Source organism: Ascaphus truei, chromosome 1 (genome assembly GCF_040206685.1).
Source record: "Ascaphus truei isolate aAscTru1 chromosome 1, aAscTru1.hap1, whole genome shotgun sequence".
NCBI classification, from domain to species: domain Eukaryota; kingdom Metazoa; phylum Chordata; class Amphibia; order Anura; family Ascaphidae; genus Ascaphus; species Ascaphus truei.
Window position 1 is genome coordinate 7143387 of NC_134483.1, and position 18888 is coordinate 7162274.

At 50.8% G+C, this 18888-nt stretch overlaps 1 protein-coding gene across 4 annotated transcripts in view; it reads right to left on the bottom strand.

Moving 5' to 3' along the window:
* The window catches only part of LOC142472298 (phospholipid-transporting ATPase ID-like), a 293093-nt gene that overhangs the window by 33068 nt on the left and 241137 nt on the right, over nt 1–18888 (bottom strand). For all 4 annotated transcript variants that reach the window (XM_075579339.1, XM_075579421.1, XM_075579500.1 and 1 more), the window contains 6 exons: nt 17523–17634; nt 12677–12782; nt 10552–10705; nt 7091–7274; nt 4179–4402; nt 1730–1813 (listed from right to left, as the gene is read on the bottom strand). In XM_075579339.1, coding sequence (XP_075435454.1) covers nt 1730–1813; nt 4179–4402; nt 7091–7274; nt 10552–10705; nt 12677–12782; nt 17523–17634 — 864 coding nt within the window. The remainder of the gene's footprint in view (nt 1–1729; nt 1814–4178; nt 4403–7090; nt 7275–10551; nt 10706–12676; nt 12783–17522; nt 17635–18888) is intronic.

The following is an 18888-nucleotide window of genomic DNA, read 5'->3' on the forward strand; positions in this document are numbered from 1 at the left end:
GCACAGAGAGGAGAGCGGCTGAGAGGAGGGACGCTCGTAAACCCTGTTTACGTTTTTTTGACAACTGTTTCTTTAGCTGATGCAAATCGGAAGAGGCTATGACGGATGCTCTGAGAACTTTCCAGTACATATGCCATATTTGGTTATTCTCTGTATGGAGGCGTGGGCAGTTTTTTTATGAGATTACTTTAAATTAGCTGAAGTGAAGTTAGTGATAGTAAGAACTGACCAAGGGATATTATCTGGATAAATATGTAGCAGGGTAGCAGGATAGCAGAAGTGAGCGAGAGACAGGCGGAAGGCACAGAATGATTGATTCCACCAGGATGTGAGGATAGGAGGATTCCACCGTGAGGAGAGAGAGAGACACGAGTTAAAACTAAGAAGGAGAGAGAGGCTTTATCATGACATCAATTACAAAGATCCCACCCAGAAAAAGAAAACTATGCAAACATTTTTTAAGAATACCAAACTTATTTTGAACGTCACCCCCGTTTTGTACTATTTTTATGTGAGTATTTATCTTCAAAATGAACATTTCTTTTTGTGTGCAAAAACCAGAATGCTGAGTTCTGTTATGCTGGAGTAATTTATAGAAAATACAAACGACATGTTACAGACAGACAGACAGACACACACACTCCACCATCCCGCGTCTCACTCTACATCCTGAGCACAGAGAGGAGAGAGGCTAAGAGAAGAGACGCTCATACACACACACGCACAGAGACACCCCCATCCCGCGTCTCACTCTACATCCTGAGCACAGAGAGGAGAGACGCTCATACTCACACACACACAGAGACTCCCCCATCCCGCGTCTCACTCTGCATCCTGAGCACAGAGAGGCTGAGAGGAGAGACGCTCACACACACACACACACACACACACACACACACACACACACACACACACACACAGAGACTCCCCCATCCCGCGTCTCACTATATTTATTGGGGATAATGAGCCCATAGAAGCCGGTGGCAGATGAGAGCACAGAGGGAGTTACATTATAGATAATGGGACCTCCTCTTCTCTTCCTGACATTGGGTGATGGGTCCCCCACCGTGTGACATGGTGCTCAGGGCATTCCTGCACCCAGAGGGTTAACCTGTTCACGGCCAATCTGCACATTGCTCTGTTCCTCCACATTTAAAGGGACGGTGTAGGTATTTTCAGGCACTAACGGCTTTAATCCAAACCGAGGCCCCTAATTACAGTATTGCTTTGCAGTCCTTTGGCAGCTAATAGGTTAATAGGAGGTACCATGCTTATTTAGACAGACTCCACTGAAGCCAATGAGGCCAGGCACCCCTAGTGTGTGGGACTCAGTAATACTCAATACCATCATGGGACTCCAGCCCTGGCTCCATCCTCTAATCCAGAGGGGTCTCAACTCCAGTCCTCAAGACCCCCCCCCCCCAACAGGTCACGTTTTGAGGATATTCCTGCTTCAGCACAGGTGGCTCAATCAGTGGCTCAGTCTTCGACCCACCTGTGCTGAAGCAGGGATATCCTGAAAACCTGACCTGTTGGGGGGGGGGTGGAATCTTGAGGACTCGTGTTGAGACCCCCCCCCCCCTCTAATCCCATTACATTCTGGCTGCTAATGGTTCTGATCGTCCAGAAGTGGACTCCTGTGTGACAAGGACGTGGACACTATCTGCTCAGTCCTGGGTGAGACCCGTCCGAAACTTCCTCCCCACAAGAATTTCCCAGCAAGACGTACCTGGTCAAACAGGCTCATCCCCAGCACCGGCAGCGAGGTGTATACCAGGTTATACAGGGTGATGTACCACTCATCGTACACCGTCTGCAGAGACAGCACACACCGCATTAGTATCATGGCTGTGTCCCATCTTACAGGGTGATGTACCACTCATCGTACACCGTCTGCAGAGACAGCACACACACACCGCATTAGTATCATGGCTGTGTCCCATCTTACAGGGTAATGTACCACTCATCGTACACCGTCTGCAGAGACAGCACACACACACACACCGCATTAGTATCATGGCTGTGTCCCATCTTACAGGGCGATGTACCACTCATCGTACACCGTCTGCAGAGACAGCAAACACACACACACACACCGCATTAGTATCATGGCTGTGTCCCATCTTACAGGGTAATGTACCACTCATCGTACACCGTCTGCAGAGACAGCACACACACACACACCGCATTAGTATCATGGCTGTGTCCCATCTTACAGGGTGATGTACCACTCATCGTACACCGTCTGCAGAGACAGCACACACACACACACCGCATTAGTATCATGGCTGTGTCCCATCTTACAGGGTGATGTACCACTCATCGTACACCGTCTGCAGAGACAGCACACACACACACACCGCATTAGTATCATGGCTGTGTCCCATCTTACAGGGTCATATCTAAGTGTTGGGCAGAGTTAACATTGGAGGTGAAGATTGAGGTAGACCGGGACTCTGCACAACAACTCTGCAACTGTGAGAACTTTACTTTGTAAACGCTGTGATTATTTGTACTCTTCCTATCCTCCAGTACCTGGGAAGTCTCTCCTCCTGCATCTCACCATGCCCTCCCTATTGCTTTTTCTGTTTATTGTTTCCTCGCTCCTTTGTGAATGTCTCTGTTCTCTTCAACTTCCCCACTGCACCATTATTTATACACCTCTCTCCCAACAACTTCTTTACCCCTCAATAAAAAGCACCCACACAAATCCTCTATTCACACCCTCTATCTACTCCTTCCTGCTGCTGGGATCTCCCTGAAGCCAGACATACACACTTGCTCTCATTCATGCCTCACTGCCATCTCCTCCCATGCAAATGGTGTCAACGTTTTCATTTAATACTGACTAACCTTAAAACTCGCCCCACAAATCAAGCATCCCAACAGCCTGCACTCATGGCTAATGTCCCACACCCACAGCCGCTCCTACCACCCATTGTGTCCAAGCACTGACATCTACAGCACTTATTCCCTCACCTGCTGTCTCTGTAAGTTTCCCAACATAACACTTAGATTGTAAGCTCTCCGGGGCAGGGATTTCCTTTCCTATTGTCTGATTTTGCTGCACTTAGTGTATTATTATAATTCCCTGTACTGTATTCTTTGTGAAGCGCTGAGTACACTTTTGGCGCTATATAAATAAAGCCATACAATACAATCATGTCCACTAGATGGCAGCATTGCTCCATCACAGGAGCTGCAGTAATAACCTTGGGGGTTTCAGCCAGGTGCAAATATTTAGGGGCAGATTCATCAGGATCTGTTACTGCCCCAACTTGTATTTAAGTCAATGGAAGATTCTGGAACTCCCAACACAGAGGTTTGTCCAGAAATTGTATAGCATGCAACTGTAGGACAATATTTACAAGGATACACAAACCATGCAAAAACACAGTGCAAATAAACACCCGCTGCAAATAAACGCCCGCTGCAAATAAACGCCCGCTGCAAATAAACGCCCGCTGCAAATAAACGCCCGCTGCAAAAAAAAAACGCTGCAAATAAACGCCCGCTGCAAATAAACGCCCGCTGCAAATAAACGCCCGCTGCAAATAAACACCCGCTGCAAATAAACACCCGCTGCAAATAAACACTCGCTGCAAATAAACACTCGCTGCAAATAAACACCCGCTGCAAATAAACGCCCTCACCCTCAGGGGGGGGGGGGTCATTTGTATGTTATAAGTATGAGGTGTCTCTTCTTATTAACCTGTATTTTATTAGCGAAAGCAAACATGACATTCTGCTTTGTGTTGTACTCTAATCCCAGGGGGGGGGGGGGTCACCTCCAGTCCTCAAGCACCCCCAACAGGTCAGGTTTTCAGGATATCCCTGCTGCAGCACAGGAGGCTCAATAATTACCTGCTTCAGCACAGGTGGCTCAGTCAAAAACGGAGCCACTGATTGAGCCACCTGTGCTGAAGCAGGGATATCCTGAAAACCTGACCTGTTGGGGAGTGGGGGGGCCTTAGCGAATGGAGTTGAGCCCCCCTGCACTATTCCAACGCTATAAATAAATATCAATGGAAAGGGGCTTTTTACATTAAATCAGTTGACGGTACTGCTACTTTGGGGTCTTCCCCTGAACGTGTAGTAGCATTGGTCTCCAGCCTGCTAATCTATCCCAGACACACATCCCAGTTTGCACACGTGAGCACACAGCCCGCGTCCCTCACCTGGGCGGAGAACCCGCAGAAGAAGCCGTACCAGAAGTGCACCAGCGTGAAGGCGAAGTTCTTGTAGAAGAAGTATCGCAGGAACTTGCACATGCGGATGTAGGACCAGCGGCCGTGCACCAGCAGGAGGCGCTGCAGGTACCGAAACTGGGCGAAGGAGAAGTCACTGGAGAGGACCGCCTGCATGCCCTCCTGCCCGCTGATCCCCACTCCTATGTGGGCCGCTGGAAACAGAGCAGAGTGTCAGCTCTACAGACAAGTACTGTGACACTGTGCAGGGAATCCCTGAGCAAACTTATACACAGTGTTACGCTGGTCCAATATAAACAAAGAGATGATATATAAATATATATATGTCTAATAAATATATATATTACATTATCCTCTCCAGCCCGTGCCTCCCCACTGCTGGATGAAGTCTCCCCGGTGATCTCCCAGGTCCTGCGGTTACAGCCTCTCTTCTCCACGTCGCTCCCACACATTCCCTCATCCCATCCTCCCCAGCCCGTGTCTCCCCACTCCTGGATGAAGCCCCCCCAGTGATTTCCCAGGTCCTGCGGTTACAGCCTCTTCTCCACGTCGCCCCCACACATTCCCTCATCCCATCCTCTGCAGCCCGTGTCTCCCCACTGCTGGATGAAGTCTCCCCAGTGATGGCCCAGGTCCTGCGGTTTCAGCCTCTCTTCTCCACGTCGCTCCCACACAATTTCTGATCTCATCCTCCCATCTTACTTCTGCTCATCGTTTTGAGTACCATCTTTCCAACGATGGTCATTTCTTCTTGCGATATATCCGTCCCACCGCCATTTTAATCTCTTCACCCCCGTGTGATGAAGTCATACACTTTTATTTAGTTTTCGACAAGGGGGGGGGGCTCGGTGTAAACCGTTTGCTCACCCCTGCGTTAGATTACATGAAGGTACAACCAAGACAAGGATCAAAAAAAGGAGCGCAACCGGGAGACACCGTGTCACCAAAACATATCACAGCAACACAATTGTCCAAGACACTGAATTGGGAAGAAAAAGGCATACAAATCAACGGTGAATATTTGAGTCGCCTACAATTTGCCGGTGACATTGTTATTTTGGCCACAAGTCGAGAATTCCTTCAGCAGCAGATCGGAGAACTCGCCAAAGCAAGTAAGAAAGTGGCCTCCATATGCATTCCAGCAAGACCAAAGCGATAGTCATATCAATGGAATCGAGCTAGAAGAAGTCAAAGACTATGTCTACCGTGGCCAGCTAGTAACACCGGATGGGAAACGTTTGAATTAAATCAATAGGAGAATGAAGATGGGATGGAGGCATTTGGAAGAAAAAAAAAGATAATATTTCAAGGGAACCTCCCATTGTGATTCAAGAGGACATTGTCTGACCAGCGTATTCTGCCTGTCCTCCAGTATGGATGTGAGACTTGGGCCATAAATGCCAAGATAATTCAGAAGATTTAGACAATTCATGACTATTGTTGGAAAGATGGTACTCAACTGGGTTCCAAGGAAAATGAAACGACCAAGACGACGACCAAAAGTAAGATGGGAGGATGAAGTCAGAAAACATGGTCGTAGAACGTGGAGAGGCTGTAACCGCGATACGTGGAAGATCCTTGGTGAGGCTTCATCCAGCAGTTGGGAGACACGGGCTGAAGGTGATGAAGAGGATGGCACACGCACATAAATGTTCATGTACTGTACATCGATCACTAAAAATAACCCTGAGTGTAAATGGTGCAACACGATTTGAACAGAACCGTCACATAACCTCCACAATAAGATGGGGTGTATGTGTTCCTAAACAAACAGACATTTACTGTGCTCGGGCCGCAATAAGATCAGGGTGCCCTATTCATTCCGAGGTACTAAAGGTCAGGTTGTGCAATAAGATCAGGGTGCCCTATTCATTCCGAGGTACTAAAGGTCAGGTTGTGCAATAAGATCAGGGTGCCCTATTCATTCCGAGGCATTGAAGGTCAGGTTGTGCAATAAGATCAGGGTGCCCTATTCATTCCGAGGTACTAAAGGTCAGGTTGTGCAATAAGATCAGGGTGCCCTATTCATTCCGAGGTATTGAAGGTCAGGTTGTGCAATAAGATCAGGGTGCCCTATTCATTCCGAGGTATTGAAGGTCAGGTTGTGCAATAAGATCAGGGTGCCCTATTCATTCCGAGGTATTGAAGGTCAGGTTGTGCAATAAGATCAGGGTGCCCTATTCATTCCGAGGTATTGAAGGTCAGGTTGTGAAATAAGATCAGGGGCCCTATTCATTCCGAGGTATTGAAGGTCAGGTTGTGCAATAAGATCAGGGTGTCCTATTCATTCCGAGGTATTGAAGGTCAGGTTGTGCAATAAGATCAGGGTGCCCTATTCATTCCGAGGTATTGAAGGTCAGGTGGTGCAATAAAGCGTTTCCTGCCACGTGGCTTTGCAAAGAAGTTCTGTTCTGACTGACAGTAAAGATACTACGCTTATTACTTATATTACTTCTATATGTCCTGACAGTCACGGGGTGTAAACAAGGGGGGGGTGGGAGGGCTGCCACGTCCGTCACCTCTGTATATATAGGACAGTGAGTTCAAGTTCCTTTTAGGGAGAGTTTGTAAGGAATGAGGCAAATCCCTCTCTCTCCCACTGACTGGAAGTAGTGACCCGATGCGTGTGTGTATGCGTGTGTGTATGCGTGTGTGCATGTGCGCGTGTGCATGTTCCTGCCTCTGATCTCATCTCCTCCCAGGCCGAGTACTTTGTACGCAGAGGAAAATGTAGTGGGGAGTCAGATGGAAATTATTTGTAATCCTCTTTGGGCCAGTAACCAAACCCAGTCCTGGTATAATCTCTGAGCTTCACGGGATATTATCACTGTGCTCCGAGCCCTCCCCGCCTCCGGCTCTGAAAGGGTTACCCCGACACGTACTTTTGATCATGCTGACGTCATTGGCCCCGTCCCCGATAGCCAGAGTCACCGCCTTCTTGTACTTCTTCACCAGCTGGACCACCTGAGCCTTCTGCAGGGGGGTGACGCGGCAGCAGATCACCGCCTGGCACATGCAGGCCGTCCTCAGCAGCTCCACCTCCATGTTGTCCTCCATGGCGTAGGCCTGCGGGGCGCAAACACAGGTCAGGGTCACTGTCCGAGGCGTTATACTCACCAGCACCTCTACCACACTAATAGGCAATGATACAACAACACACTGACCCGCAACGCAGCAGCGCACACTACCATTCACATACCAGCCTGTGCCCATCTGATGACCTCACATACCAGCCTGTGCCCATCTGATGACCTCACATACCAGCCTGTGCCCATCTGATGACCTCACATACCAGCCTGTGCCCATCTGGTGACCTCACATACCAGCCTGTGCCCATCTTGTGACCTCACATACCAGTCTGTGCCCATCTTGTGACCTCACATACCAGCCTGTGCCCATCTGATGACCTCACATACCAGCCTGTGCCCATCTGATGACCTCACATACCAGCCTGTGCCCATCTGATGACCTCACATACCAGCCTGTGCCCATCTGGTGACCTCACATACCAGTCTGTGCCCATCTTGTGACCTCACATACCAGTCTGTGCCCATCTTGTGACCTCACATACCAGCCTGTGCCCATCTGATGACCTCACATACCAGCCTGTGCCCATCTGATGACCTCACATACCAGCCTGTGCCCATCTGATGACCTCACATACCAGGCTGTGCCCATCTGATCACTGATGACCTCACATACCAGTCTGTGCCCATCTTGTGACCTCACATACCAGGCTGTGCCCATCTTGTGACCTCACATACCAGCCTGTGCCCATCTGATGACCTCACATACCAGCCTGTGCCCATATGATGACCTCACATACCAAATAGGATGAGAAGAACAGAAAGCGCACACTTCTTGGTGCAATAACCTTTTTACTAGATGAATGAGACAAACAAACAAACAAACAGTGGTAATACACTCACAAACATCCGAATGAAATAAGCAATTAGCCGTAGTTCACAGATCCGCGCTGGAGATATGCAGAGTTGTCCTCACGGGGGGGGGGGGATACTCCGCCTTTTGCTGCAGCGCGTCTGCTGCTTGCTTCCGCCTTTCCGGTAATGGGAGGTTCCTGCTGTCTCTCGTGAAGCCTCCCTAGACAGCAGGAACCTCCCATTACCGGAAAGGCGGAAGCAAGCAGCAGACGCGCTGCAGCAAAAGGCGGAGTATCCCCCCCGTGAGGACAACTCTGCATATCTCCAGCGCGGATCTGTGAACTACGGCTAATTGCTTATTTTATTCGGGTGTTTGTGAGTGTATTACCACTGTTTGTTTGTTTGTCTCATTCATCTAGTAAAAAGGTTATTGCACCAGGAAGTGTGCGCTTTCTGTTCTTCTCATCCTATTTAGTTATCATTGAAGTGCTGGGTTAGCACTTCCAACCGAGGGAGCGGCACCTTCCTGGAACTTTGTTTTTTGGACTCTTTCTGGCAACAGATTGGACTCTAAGGTTGTATTTAACCCCTTAGGGGCCAACTCAAGGACATTTATACATTCATATTTGCTTGTTGTCAAGTGCCTGTAGCTGAACTGTATGTATTGTGATTATTTAACACACTTATTCATGTAGTTTTGAGTTCTCCAGCTTAGATACAGTTTTATGACCTCACATACCCGGCTGTGCCCATCTGATGACCTCACATACCAGGCTGTGCCCATCTGATGACCTCACATACCAGGCTGTGCCCATCTGATGACCTCACATACCAGGCAGTGCCCATCTGGTGACCTCACATACCAGCCTGTGCCCATCTGATGACCTCACATACCAGGCTGTGCCCATCTGATGACCTCACATACCAGGCTGTGCCCATCTGATGACCTCACCTACCAGGCTGTGCCCATCTGAGGACCTCACATACCAGGCTGTGCCCATCTGAGGACCTCACATACCAGGCTGTGCCCATCTGATGACCTCACATACCAGGCTGTGCCCATCTGATGACCTCACATACCAGGCTTTGCCCATCTGATGCCCGACAACCTCACATACCAGGCTGTGCCCATCTGATGACCTCACATACCAGGCTGTGCCCATCTGATGACCTCACATACCAGGCTGTGCCCATCTGATGTCCTCACATACCAGGATGCCCATCTGATGACCTCACATACCAGGCTGTGCCCATCTGAGGACCTCACATACCAGGCTGTGCCCATCTGGTGACCTCACATACCAGGCTGTGCCCATCTGATGACCTCACATACCAGGCTGTGCCCATCTAATGACCTCACATACCAAGCTGTGCCCATCTGATGACCTCACATACCAGGCTGTGCCCATCTGATGACCTCACATACCAGGCTGTGCCATCTGATGACCTCACATACCAGGCTGTGCCCATCTGATGACCTCACATACCAGGCTGTGCCCATCTGATGTCCTCACATACCAGGATGCCCATCTGATGACCTCACATACCAGGCTGTGCCCATCTGAGGACCTCACATACCAGGCTGTGCCCATCTGGTGACCTCACATACCAGGCTGTGCCCATCTGATGACCTCACATACCAGGCTGTGCCCATCTAATGACCTCACATACCAAGCTGTGCCCATCTGATGACCTCACATACCAGGCTGTGCCCATCTGATGACCTCACATACCAGGCTGTGCCATCTGATGACCTCACATACCAGCCTGTGCCCATCTGATGCCCGATGACCTCACATACCAGGCTGTGCCCATCTGATGACCTCACATACCAGGCTGTGCCCATCTGATGACCTCACATACCAGGCTGTGCCCATCTAATGACCTCACATACCAAGCTGTGCCCATCTGATGACCTCACATACCAGGCTGTGCCCATCTGATGACCTCACATACCAGGCTGTGCCATCTGATGACCTCACATACCAGGCTGTGCCATCTGATGACCTCACATACCAGGCTGTGCCATCTGATGCCGTCACATACCAGGCTGTGCCCATCTGATGACCTCACATACCAGGCTGTGCCCATCTGATGACCTCACATACCAGCCTGTGTCCATCTGATGACCTCACATACCAGGCTGTGCCCATCTGATGCCTGATGACACCACATACTAGCCTGTGCCCATCTGGTGACCTCACATACAGCCTGTGCCCATCTGATGCCTGATGACCTCACATACTAGGCTGTGCCCATCTGATGACCTCACATACCAGACTGTGCCCATCTGGTGACCTCACATACCAGCCTGTGCCCATCTGATGACCTCACATACCAGCCTGTGCCCATCTGATGACCTCACATACCGGGCTGTGCCCATCTGATGACCTCACATACCAGGCTGTGCCCATATGATGACCTCACATACCAGGCTGTGCCCATCTGATGACCTAACATACCAGGCTGTGCCCATTGATAATGATCCCGTAGGTGTCCTCCCCAGTTATGTTATCATCAGGAAGGATTTGGGACTTCTTGGAGCTCTTCTTGATTTGAATATTCACTTCGTTGTTATCCAGAAACGAGTCTGGGTTCATCTTTAACCTCGCAGATCTGAGAGAGAAACAAAGCAAAAAACACAGGCGCTGAGACCAGTTATCCTGGCCTTCTGGCTGCAAAAATCAGCACAATAATCCCCCTGTGTGTGTGTCACACTGCCCCCCGTATGTGTGAGCTCACACTGTCAAACGGCCCCCCCTGTGTGTGTGTGCTCACACACTGTCACACTGCCCCGTGTGTGTGTGAGCTCACACACTGTCACATTGCCCCGTGTGTGAGCTCACACATTGTCACACTGCCCCTGTGTGTGTGAGCTCACACACTGTCACACTGCCCCCCCCGTGTGTGAGCTCACACACTGTCACACTGCCTCCGTGTGTGTGTGTGTGCTCACACAGTCACACTGCCCCGTGTGTGTGAGCTCCCACACTGTCACACTGCCCCTGTGTGTGTGAGCTCCCACACTGTCACACTGCCCCTGTGTGTGTGAGCTCCCACACTGTCACACTGCCCCGTGTGTGTGAGCTCCCACACTGTCACACTGCCCCTGTGTGTGTGAGCTCACACACTGTCACAATGCCCCCTGTGTGTGTGTGTGCTCACACACTGTCACACTGCCCCCTGTGTGTCACACTGCCCCCTGTGTGTGTGAGCTCACACACTGTCACACTGCCCCTGTGTGGGTGAGATCACCTGAGCTCCCCCATCCCCTCCTCCCCATGCACAGGTGTGTGTCACCCTGTTACCTGAGCTCCCCCATCACCTCCTCCCCTGCACAAGTGTGTGTCACCCTGTTACCTGAGCTCCCCCATCACCTCCTCCTCCAATGCACAGGTGTGTGTGTGACCCTGTTACCTGAGCTCCTCCATCACCTCCTCCCCCGCACAGGTGTGTGCAGCCCTTTTACCTGAGCTCCTCCATCACCTCCTCCCCCGCACAGGTGTGTGACCCTGTTACCTGAGCTCCCCCATCACCTACTCCCCCGCACAGGTGTGTGCGACCCTGTTACCTGAGCTCCTCCATCACCTCCTCCTCCCCTGCATAGGTGTGCGGCCCTGTTACCTGAGCTCCCTATCACCCCCTCCCCTGCACAGGTGTGTGCAGCCCTGTTACCTGAGCTCCTCCATCACCTCCTCCCCCGCACAGGTGTGCGGCCCCGTTACCTGAGCTCCTCCATCACCTCCTCCCCTGCACAGGTGTGTGCGACCCTGTTACCTGAGCTCCTCCATCACCTCCTCCCCTGCAAGGTGTGTGCGACCCTGTTACCTGAGCTCCCCCATCACCCCCTCCCCTGCACAGGTGTGTGTGCAGCCCTATTACCTGAGCTCCACCATCACCTCCTCCCCTGCACAGGTGTGTGGCCCTGTTACCTGAGCTTCCCCATCACCCCCTCCCCTGCACAGGTGTGTGTGGCCCTGTTACCTGAGCTCCCCCATCACCCCCTCCCCTGCACAGGTGTGTGCAGCCCTATTACCTGAGCTCACCCATCACCTCCTCCCCCGCACAGGTGTGCGACCCTCTTACCTGAGCTTCACCATCACCTCCTCCCCTGCACAGGTGTGCGGCCCTGTTACCTGAGCTCCTCCATCACCTCCTCCCCTGCACAGGTGTGCGACCCTCTTACCTGAGCTCCCCCATCACCCCCTCCCCTGCACAGGTGTGCGACCCTCTTACCTGAGCTCCCTATCACCCTCTCCCCTGCACAGGTGTGTGTGGCCCTGTTACCTGAGCTCCCCCATCACCCCCTCCCCTGCACAGGTGTGTGCAGCCCTATTACCTGAGCTCCCCCATCACCTCCTCCCCCGCACAGGTGTGTGACCCTGTTACCTGAGCTCCCCCATCACCCCCTCCCCTGCACAGGTGTGCGGCACTGTTACCTGAGCTCCCCCATCACCCCCTCCCCTGCACAGGTGTGTGACCCTGTTACCTGAGCTCCCCATCACCCCCTCCCCTGCACAGGTGTGCGACCCTGTTACCTGAGCACCCCATCACCCCCTCCCCTGCACAGGTGTGCGGCCCTGTTACCTGAGCTCCCCCATCACCTCCTCCGGACTGCAGCCCTTAATGATGAAAACCTCGTTCATCTCGTCCTGCAGCATGTTACAGGCGTAGCCGATATTCTCCGCCGTCTCTGGGGAAGGAGGGATCAGTCACAGGCGTGCTGGGGCAGGAGGGATCAGTCACAGGCGTGCTGGGGCAGGAGGGATCAGTCACAGACGTGCTGGGGCAGGAGGGATCAGTCACAGACGTGCTGGGGCAGGAGGGATCAGTCACAGACGTGCTGGAGCAGGAGGGATCAGTCACAGACGTGCTGGGGCAGGAGGGATCAGTCACAGACGTGCTGGGGCAGGAGGGATCAGTCACAGACGTGCTGGGGCAGGAGGGATCAGTCACAGACGTGCTGGGGCAGGAAGGATCAGTCACAGACGTGCTGGGGCAGGAGGGATCAGTCACAGGCGTGCTGGGGCAAGCTGCACTAATGTCTCACACTGCACATAGCACAGAGCAGGCACTGTGTATACACAGGCAGGCTGCACTAATGTCTCACACTGCACATAGCACAGAGCAGGCAGTGTGTATACACAGGCAGCCGGCACTAATGTCTCACACTGCACATAGCACAGAGCAGGCAGTGTGTATACACAGGCAGGCTGCACTAATGTCTGACACTGCGCATAGCACAGAGTAGGCAGTGTGTATACACAGGCAGCCGGCACTAATGTCTCACACTGCACATAGCACAGAGCAGGCAGTGTGTATACACAGGCAGCCGGCACTAATGTCTCACACTGCACATAGCACAGAGCAGGCAGTGTGTATACACAGGCAGGCTGCACTAATGTCTTACACTGCACATAGCACAGAGCAGGCAGTGTGTATACACAGGCAGGCTGCACTAATGTCTCACAATGCACATAGCAGGCAGTGTGTATACACAGGCAGGCTGCACTAATGTCTCACACTGCACATAGCACAGAGCAGGCAGTGTGTATACACAGGCAGGCTGCACTAATGTCTCACACTGCGCATAGCACAGAGTAGGCAGTGTGTATACACAGGCAGGCTGCACTAATGTCTCACACTGCACATAGCACAGAGCAGGCAGTGTGTATACACAGGCAGGCTGCACTAATGTCTCACACTGCACATAGCACAGAGCAGGCAGTGTGTATACACAGGCAGCCGGCACTAATGTCTCACACTGCGCATAGCACAGAGTAGGCAGTGTGTATACACAGGCAGGCTGCACTAATGTCTCACACTGCACATAGCACAGAGCAGGCAGTGTGTATACACAGGCAGGCTGCACTAATGTCTCACACTGCACATAGCACAGAGCAGGCAGTGTGTATACACAGGCAGCCGGCACTAATGTCTCACACTGCACATAGCACAGAGCAGGCAGTGTGTATACACAGGCAGGCTGCACTAATGTCTCACACTGCACATAGCACAGAGTAGGCAGTGTGTATACACAGGCAGCCGGCACTAATGTCTCACACTGCACATAGCACAGAGCAGGCAGTGTGTATACACAGGCAGCCGGCACTAATGTCTCACACTGCACATAGCACAGAGCAGGCAGTGTGTATACACAGGCAGGCTGCACTAATGTCACACTGCACATAGCACAGAGCAGGCAGTGTGTATACACAGGCAGGCTGCACTAATGTCACACTGCACATAGCACAGAGCAGGCAGTGTGTATACACAGGCAGGCTGCACTAATGTCTCACACTGCACATAGCACAGAGCAGGCAGTGTGTATACACAGGCAGCCGGCACTAATGTCTCACACTGCACATAGCACAGAGCAGGCAGTGTGTATACACAGGCAGGCTGCACTAATGTCACACTGCACATAGCACAGAGCAGGCAGTGTGTATACACAGGCAGGCTGCACTAATGTCTGACACTGCACATAGCACAGAGCAGGCAGTGTGTATACACAGGCAGGCTGCACTAATGTCTGACACTGCGCATAGCACAGAGTAGGCAGTGTGTATACACAGGCAGGCTGCACTAATGTCTCACACTGCACATAGCACAGAGCAGGCAGTGTGTATACACAGGCAGGCTGCACTAATGTCTCACACTGCACATAGCACAGAGCAGGCAGTGTGTATACACAGGCAGGCTGCACTAATGTCTCACACTGCACAGAGCAGGCAGTGTGTATACACAGGCAGCCGGCACTAATGTCTCACACTGCACAGAGCAGGCAGTGTGTATACACAGGCAGCCGGCACTAATGTATCACACTGCACAGAGCAGGCAGTGTGTATACACAGGCAGCCGGCACTAATGTCTCACACTGCACATAGCACAGAGCAGGCAGTGTGTATACACAGGCAGGCTGCACTAATGTCTCACACTGCGCATAGCACAGAGCAGGCAGTGTGTATACACAGGCAGGCTGCACTAATGTCTCACACTGCACATAGCACAGAGCAGGCAGTGTGTATACACAGGCAGCCGGCACTAATGTCTCACACTGCGCATAGCACAGAGCAGGCAGTGTGTATACACAGGCAGGCTGCACTAATGTCTCACACTGCACATAGCACAGAGCAGGCAGTGTGTATACACAGGCAGGCTGCACTAATGTCTCACACTGCACATAGCACAGAGCAGGCAGTGTGTATACACAGGCAGGCTGCACTAATGTCTCACACTGCACATAGCACAGAGCAGGCAGTGTGTATACACAGGCAGGCTGCACTAATGTCTCACACTGCACATAGCACAGAGCAGGCAGTGTGTATACACAGGCAGGCTGCACTAATGTCACACTGCACATAGCACAGAGCAGGCAGTGTGTATACACAGGCAGGCTGCACTAATGTCTCACACTCCACATAGCACAGAGCAGGCAGTGTGTATACACAGGCAGCCGGCACTAATGTCTCACACTGCACATAGCACAGAGCAGGCAGTGTGTATACACAGGCAGGCTGCACTAATGTCACACTGCACATAGCACAGAGCAGGCAGTGTGTATACACAGGCAGGCTGCACTAATGTCTCACACTGCATATAGCACAGAGCAGGCAGTGTGTATACACAGGCAGGCTGCACTAATGTCTCACACTGCGCATAGCACAGAGCAGGCAGTGTGTATACACAGGCAGGCTGCACTAATGTCTGACACTGCGCATAGCACAGAGCAGGCAGTGTGTATACACAGGCAGCCGGCACTAATGTCTCACACTGCACATAGCACAGAGCAGGCAGTGTGTATACACAGGCAGGCTGCACTAATGTCTCACACTGCACATAGCACAGAGCAGGCAGTGTGTATACACAGGCAGGCTGCACTAATGTCTCACACTGCACATAGCACAGAGCAGGCAGTGTGTATACACAGGCAGGCTGCACTAATGTCTCACACTGCACATAGCACAGAGCAGGCAGTGTGTATACACAGGCAGGCTGCACTAATGTCTCACACTGCACATAGCACAGAGCAGGCAGTGTGTATACACAGGCAGCCGGCACTAATGTCTGACACTGCACATAGCACAGAGCAGGCAGTGTGTATACACAGGCAGGCTGCACTAATGTCTCACACTGCACATAGCACAGAGCAGGCAGTGTGTATACACAGGCAGGCTGCACTAATGTCTGACACTGCGCATAGCACAGAGCAGGCAGTGTGTATACACAGGCAGCCGGCACTAATGTCTCACACTGCACATAGCACAGAGCAGGCAGTGTGTATACACAGGCAGGCTGCACTAATGTCTGACACTGCGCATAGCACAGAGCAGGCAGTGTGTATACACAGGCAGGCTGCACTAATGTCTGACACTGCGCATAGCACAGAGCAGGCAGTGTGTATACACAGGCAGCCGGCACTAATGTCTCACACTGCGCATAGCACAGAGCAGGCAGTGTGTATACACAGGCAGGCTGCACTAATGTCTTACACTGCACATAGCACAGAGCAGGCAGTGTGTATACACAGGCAGGCTGCACTAATGTCTCACACTGCACAGAGCACAGAGCAGGCAGTGTGTATACACAGGCAGGCTGCACTAATGTCTCACACTGCACATAGCACAGAGCAGGCAGTGTGTATACACAGGCAGGCTGCACTAATGTCTCACACTGCACATAGCACAGAGCAGGCAGTGTGTATACACAGGCAGCCGGCACTAATGTCTCACACTGCACATAGCACAGAGCAGGCAGTGTGTATACACAGGCAGGCTGCACTAATGTCTCACACTGCACATAGCACAGAGCAGGCAGTGTGTATACACAGGCAGGCTGCACTAATGTCTCACACTGCACAGAGCAGGCAGTGTGTATACACAGGCAGGCTGCACTAATGTCTGACACAGAGCACATAACACTTGGAAATCCAGGAGTGGATTAGAAAGCCCGGATGACCTGGGGTTACAGTAGTATAGATACATTATGTAACCGAGTCCTAATCACAGGACGATGCTAATCCAGCCCACAGCTTGTAATGATTAACATAAAAGCCTTGTTATGGCCACGGAATCCCCCACCAGTTCCGTCTCTTACAGCGGCCCTCCCTATAGTGGCACCCCCTATAGCAGCCCTCCCTATAGCGGCCCTCCCTATAGCAGCGTGGCTTGGTTGGGGGTCTCTGGGTGGTCACAGTTCCGTCTCTTACAGCGGCCCTCCCTATAGCGGCCCTCCCTATAGCGGCGTGGCTTGGCTGGGGGTCTCTGGGTGGTCACAGTTCTGTCTATTACAGCGGCCCTCCCTATAGTGGCACCCCCCCTATAGCAGCCCTCCCTATAGCGGCATGGCTTGGCTGGGGGTCTCTGGGTGGTCAGGATGTATAGGGTACCCTCCCACACATGTGCCTTGCGGTTCGGGGGCCCCAGTCACTCACCTTGTTTGTCCCCTGTGAGGACCCATATTTTAATGTTCGCCTTGGTCAGTGTCTCTATGGTCTGGGGAACGCCGTCCTGAAGCTTGTCTTCTATAGCGGTGGCTCCCAGTAACTGCCCCAATACAGAGAGAGGTGCTCATATTAGTCCTGGCAACCTCCATATACTGATATACCTCTCCATATAATGTCCTTAAAGCCTGTGTCCTATTAGTGGCCTCTCCTAATATGTTGTATCTCATTAATATCCTGTCTTAATATAATATGCACAATAATATCTGCTCCTAATATTCTATATCACATTATTGCCCTTACTGTCCATGTACTATTCATTTCCTGATACCCTATTAGTATCATGCCTTAAAGCTGCAGTTCAAGCAATATCCTACATGTGTGGGTTTTTTTTAAATATAAATCAGTTCTGTACTATGAGAAAATACTTGTTTTTTTAAATGCTACAATTTTAAAGACATTTTTAATGTATTCTAATGTAACAAGCATTTTTGTTCCTATGGCAACCATATACAAAGTCACATCCCCTTCCCCTTCTGAAACAGCATCACCTTTTTGAGCCCTGCCCTCTCTAGCAGCGAACCAATTGAATCCACTGCCTGCCTGGTCACATGATCTTCCTCACAGAACTTTGGCTGTCAGTGCAGCAGAAGATTACCCAGGATGCATTTAGTGAACCCTGAGCGAATCTTCAGCGATCGATTACAGGAGAACGGATCAATCAGCAACTTAGCTAATCACTTGTCAGTGTGCAGATTGTATTGATGCACATATTGAATACAATATATATTTATTTATTTTCTAAATGACAGCTTGGACTGCAGCTTTAATATCATATATCCTATAAATATGCTGCCCTAATATCCCATGTCCTATTAATATCCCAATCATCTGATAATATCCTGCCCTAATATTATATAGCTATCATGTCTTAATATCCCATGTCCTATTAATATCCCAATCATCTGATAATATCCTGCCCTAATATTATATAGATATCATGTCTTAATATCCCATGTCCTATTAATATCCCAATCATCTGATAATATCCTGCCCTAATATTATATAGATATCATGTCTTAATATCCCATGTCCTATTAATATCCCAATAATCTGATAATATCCTGCCCTAATATTATATAGATATCATGTCTTAATATCCCATATCCTATTAATATCCCAATCATCTGATAATATCCTGCCCTAATATTATATAGCTATCATGTCTTAATATCCCATGTCCTATTAATATCCCAATCATCTGATAATATCCTGCCCTAATATTATATAGATATCATGTCTTAATATCCCATGTCCTATTAATATCCCAATCATCTGATAATATCCTGCCCTAATA